The following is a 5,966-nucleotide window of genomic DNA, read 5'->3' on the forward strand; positions in this document are numbered from 1 at the left end:
GAACATAACTTGCACTTTACAAAAAATACAAATGAATATGAATTGTCACAGTTTAATATACATATACTGACAGTTAGTAATCAAAATGTTAGTATTATTTGATTTATCAAAGTTATGAGAATAAAAAAATTTTACTTTTTCAGTATAGCGCAAATTATGCTCTGGCCTTAAGAAGGCATAGGGGTAGCACTTCAAAAAAAAGTTACTTAATGTTCTAATTAAACGACACTTGTGCTTCTGTAGTTGTTTTCAAAGAATTGTGAAAAAATTTCAACTTTAGCGTAAAGAGCTAGGTGTTGAGGAGGGGGCAACCCCCCTCATATACTTAATAATTTCTGGCATTCTAAGTTTGAATATCGTTCACTTCCCTCTCCATGTAAAATTTTACCTGTGTAAAATCCTCCCAACAGAAAATCCTTCCTCCCTTTCCCACCCGAAAGATCTATACATATTCTCAATAATAAATATACAATATGTTAATTTTGTACCTTAAAAACCTTTCCCCAGGGGCTCTAGGGAGTCATTTTATCTCTATTTGCATAGTTAATGGGCCTTTAAAGTATGCTGAAGAAAAAAGTTATAACAAAATTTTGATCGGACGATTTTGGGAAAAAGGTAGCGTGGGAGGGGGTCTAGTTGCTCTCCAATTTTTTTGGTCACTGAAAAAGGGCACTAGAAACTTTCATTTCTATTTGAATGAACCCTCTCTGCACGGTCTAGGCCCACTGAGTTGATACGATCATCCCTAGATAAAAAAACAACAAACAAATAAACACGCATCCTTGATCTTTCTTCTGTAAAAAATTACAAAATTCCACACTTTTGCAGCTATGAGCTTGAAACCTCTACAGCAGGGTTCTTTGATACGCTGAATCAAATGCTGTGATTTTCATTAAAATTCTATGACTTCGAGGGGTCTTTCCCCCTTTTTCAGAAAATCAGGCAAAGTCTCTCAGTGTGACGTCATTCAAATAGAAAATATTTTTCTAAAATTAAGGCTCTAAAGGAATGTGTCCAAATTTGTGACATATTTAGGCAAATTTTTCAGGAAAGAATGTGCTAGTGTGCCAATTTTCAGATAAATTATGGAACCGTTTTGTAGAACATAGAAAAGAAGCTAGGTAAATATTACCAAATTCTTTTCTAAACTTTATTGAACTTCATGTTGACTCTGATGAGCATAAATACCCAAAATTATCAAAATATAAACTCCATTGCATTATTACTTTAGATTGAAACCATGTGTCAAGTATCAATAAACTATCAAAAATCAAAACTAAGTTTAAATTTTCAAGTATATTTCTAGTTTTAATCAAAAAGTCAAAATTATTCCTCAGACACCGAACGTACTTTTGCAGTTTACATAATGACTATAGCTATCCATGAAATAAAATGACTTTATTTAAAGTTTTCAGGAATTACTATAGTTTCAATTCACCAGTCAGATTTTTTGGTAATAGTTATATAAAATGTAGTAATCTGGTGAAGTGAAACAAGAGTAATCCCTGAAAATTTGATATTTCATAGATCGCTAAAGTTATTATGTAAAATGCAAAAATGTTTCTGATGTCTGAGCAGTAATCTTAATCTTTTATTTAAAACTAGAAAAATACCTGAAAATTAAAAAATTAGTTTGTGGTTTTTGATTGGCTCTGAATACTCAACCCGTGATTTTGTGGATATTAACAGGTAATAGATATTTAAATATGGGAGTAGTAAAGTTTTTCAAGTGGCTTTTACAAAGACACCCTATTCTAAATCAGAAAATGATTGAAACTGACCCTCCAAAGATAGACAATTTGTATTTGGATACAAACTGTATTATCCACAACTGCAGTCGAAAGCTCAAAAAAAGTACTGATCAAAAAGATGTTGAAGATGAAGTTATTGATAAAGTTCTGCGTTGTATTGACAAACTAATGCAAGTTGTCCGTCCCAAAAATTTAGTCTTCATAGCTATTGACGGTGTTGCTCCAATGGCTAAACTAAGGGGACAAAGAGAAAGAAGAGCTCGTGTGGCTTCGAAAAGACTTACGACAAGACAGGAAGTTAAAGAAGCTAATCCAAAAGCTAAAAAGGAATTTAACCGAAATTCAATCACACCAGGAACTGAGTTTATGGAAAAACTCCTAAAGGAGCTTCACTTGTCTATAAATTCAAGAATAAATTCTAACTCATCCTGGAAAAAATGCAAGGTTGTAGTCTCTGGGCCGAGAGTGCCCGGAGAAGGGGAGCATAAGATTATTGGGTACATGAGAGAACAGATGTTACAGGCTCCATATATCAGACATTGTATCTATGGCTCAGATGCCGACTTGATTATCCTTGGTCTTTGTACCCATCTTCCTTGTGTTTCTATTTTGAGAGAAGATGTACAACTTGTACATGGTCATATTGAAAAAAAGTTTATACTTGTTGACTTAAGAGTCTACAGAGAGCTAATTGATATGGAGTTTGAGGATGTGAAGGAAACAATCACATTCCCTTATAGTTTGCAAAATATCATTGATGATTGGATGGTATTGACTTTTCTGGCTGGAAACGACTTCATTCCAAAGCTATCCCATTTTGGTGTATCTTCATTTCCTCTTGTCTACAGGAAGTATAAGTCAATACTTCCTGAGCTAAACGGGTACATCACATGTAATGGAGTGCTCAACCTTAATCGATATGAAAAACTATTCACTGTATTAGCTTATATTCACAAGAACGAAAGTTGCTAGATGATGGATCAACAGCTTCCAGTTGAAACAAATCGGAATAAAATAGCAGAACACTATGTAAAAATCTGTAGCTGGATCCTCTCTTACTACAAGTCTGACTTCAAAGTATTGGTCATGGCATTATCCTTACGAAAAACCTCAGATCTCTGATATCCAAGAATCTTCTAGCTCTAAAGTCAGGTATGAGTACTCTGAGCCGCTAACTTCGCATCAGCAGGTTATTAGTATACCACCAACTTCCAGTGAAGAGATACTGCCTTTCGTAAGAAATTGATCACAGTTTAATTTAATTTAAAATGAGCCATTAAACAGCTTTCTACGATGTTCCAATGCCAAGCTATCTGAGGAGAAAGAGAAAGAAAAAAAGATGCCGTATACGCAGAATATTGTGGTTCCAGCCACTTTTGTTTTCGAGCCAATATATTTTCCTTGTTGTTCAAGACAAGAGACGGTAAGTTTCCTATATCGGGGGTAAGTTTCCTAGGTTGCTAACTACCGCTGCAACCTGGATATGAATGATACCATATGCTTTCATGAAGTACATTACGAATATTACATCATTGAAATCTTTATTACGTGACGTCATTTGCAAAAACCGAAATTAAGGCTCTTGACGAATTTCTCAGACTTTTGACCCATCTAGATCGTTTTTATGCGACAATATCCCAAGATACCAATTTCCCCCCAAAAATATGGAGCTGTTTTATAGACCTGACACATACATACAATTATTGCTCACATATAAAGATAGTGTATACAGTACCGAGAGCCCAGCGTCCTCGCAGCCAGACCCCAGCACTCGGCACGAGGCAGGCTTCTATATATGTATTCTCACTATTGCTTGTCATCTAAATGCAGACAATTTGAGCCTTTTCTTGATGTCATGACGTCCAAACAGACTTTAAATTAGAAGTAGTACCTTCGTAAAATTACCCTTTTTTTTATTGGACCCTTAACTTTTGCCTCAGCTTGTCTTTTGTCATTATGAAAGACATATCACCAAAACTTTGTTTGTTTTAATTGTTCAGGTGGTGGGACAAAAACTTCTTTTTCTTCCAAAGATTTATCTATTCGAAATTTTTTATTTTCAAAGTGATGGTATGCATTAATAATCACCCTTGTTTCTTGTTCAGGTGATGGGACAAAAACTTCTTCTTTTGCCTCGGCCTGTCTTTTATCATTATGAAAGAAATATCGCCGAACCTTTGTTTCTTTTTTTCATTGTTCAGGTGGTGGGACAAAAACTTCCTACAGACATTCTGTTGGATAAATAAGATAAATAACTGACTTCATTTGGAATATCAGCTTGACGTATCACGTCACTTAAAGCAAAAGGGAAACCAAACTAATTAAAAATTTTCAGGTATTTTTCTGGTTTAAATTAAAAAACTAAAATTATTGCTCAGACACCATAAAGATTTTTGCAGTTTGGAGTTAAGTAAATTTTTTTTTTTTTCAGGAATTATTCTAGTTTCAGTTGAAAAGTCATATTTTTTGTATAAAAACTCCAAAAGTTGCTGCATTTTACATAACTATGTCTACATGCTTCTTAGGTAAAAGTTATTTGTAAAAATATTGATTTTATTTTAAAAACATTTTTTTAATTACAAAAGCACGTATATGTGAGTTGTGATCCTTTAGACATTGTGTTAGATAAATAACTAACTACGTTTGGAAACTCAGGTATCTTTTATAAGAGGAATGACGTTTTATGATGTCATGACGTACTTGAAGTCATTATAATTTTTTACGTGCATAACCTCGTTGTAATTTTTATTGTATGACGTCATTTGCATAAAACCAAAATCATGGCTCTTTACTTCAAACTTTTTGTTTTATTTTTTAAGGTTTTTGAATTGTTGTAATCTCTTGCTAAAATATATGCAAATATTTTTGTAATTACCAATTTTTTTGCTCTTTATGCAAATAAATTTCTTTTCATAATGCAGTCTATTAAAAGGTATTTGATATCTCCGTGCAATCGGCACGCGGCAGTCTTCTATATATGGATGCTCTTTAATCAATCAAATTCCTTTTCATAATACAGTCTATTCATAGATATATCTGCGTGCACTCGGTACGCGGCAGGCTTCTATAAATGGATTCTTTATATGGATTTTCATTGTCGCTTGTCTTCAAACTGTAGAAAATTTGTTGTCTTTTCATACTGTAGTCTTTTCAAAAATATTTGAATACTGAATCAAGTCAAAGTTCTAACAACAATTTGTACTCATCTTAAAACTTTTGGTTTTCCTTTATAAGGTTTTTGAATTTTTGTAATCTATTGTTAAAATATATATAAATATTTTTGCAATTACTAGTTTTTTGCTCTTTACGAAATTAAATGTTTTTTCATACTGCGGTCTATTCAAAGATATTTGATTATTACAGCAAGTCCGATTTCTAACAACGATTTCTACTAGGCTTCAAACTTTTGGGTTTATATTTTAAGGTTTATGTATTTGTGTAATCCCTTGTTAAAATATATATATAAATATTTTTACAATTACCAGTTTTTTGCTCTTTACGCAAATAAATCTCTTTTCATACTAAAGTCTATTCGAAGATTTTTGATTATCACAGAAAGTCCGATTTATAACAACGATTTCTAATAAGGTCCAAACTTTTGGTTTTCTTTTTTTAAGGTTTTCAAATTGTTTTAATCCCTTGTTGAAACATATACGAATATTTTTGCAATAACTAGTTTTTTGTTCTTTAGGCAATTTAATGTCTTTTCATATTGAATTTATTCAAAAATGTTTGATTATTACAGCAAGTCCGATTTCTAACAACGATTTCTACTAAGCTTCAAACTTTAGGTTTTTTTTTTAAGGTTTTTGAATTGTTTTAATCCCTTGTTAAAATATATATATAAACATTTTTGCAATTATCAGTTTTTGCTATTTAGGCAATTTAATGTCTTTTTATACTGAATCTATTCAAAAATATTTGATTATTGCAGCAAGCAAGACCGATTTCTAACTGTTTCTACTAAGCTACAAACTTTTGGTTTAATTTTTTAAGGTTTTCGAATCGTTTTAATCTTTTGTTTAAATATATGTAAATATTTCTGCAATTGGACTTGCTTGCTGCAATATATTGAAAAGCTAGACACTATTTTTTCAAGGAGTACCCTCCATTAAAAATAATAGAAGAGACAAAAAGGTTAATTGTTCCTCAATCGTATGGGATAATTTTTCTCACATTCTTGTCACGTCTTAGACATCGTAGAATGAATGGTAT

The 5,966-nt window shown here is 32.2% G+C and overlaps 1 protein-coding gene across 1 annotated transcript; it reads left to right on the forward strand.

Moving 5' to 3' along the window:
• The first annotated feature begins 1,766 nt into the window (after nt 1–1,766).
• LOC148949650 (uncharacterized) lies at nt 1,767–2,723 on the forward strand. Its single transcript, XM_089092747.1, has one exon. The coding sequence runs from the start codon at nt 1,767–1,769 to the stop codon at nt 2,721–2,723; it is 957 nt and encodes a 318-aa protein (XP_088948873.1).
• The last annotated feature ends 3,243 nt before the right edge of the window (nt 2,724–5,966 follow it).

This window comes from Artemia sp. Qi Xiang Cuo, chromosome 8 (genome assembly GCF_049724085.1).
Source record: "Artemia sp. Qi Xiang Cuo chromosome 8, ASM4972408v1, whole genome shotgun sequence".
NCBI lineage: Eukaryota > Metazoa > Arthropoda > Branchiopoda > Anostraca > Artemiidae > Artemia > Artemia sp. Qi Xiang Cuo.

Excerpts from the sequence above, each read along its gene's own strand:
- LOC148949650 (XM_089092747.1), top strand. The coding sequence starts at position 1,767 with ATGATTGAAACTGACCCTCCAAAGATAGACAATTTGTATTTGGATACA.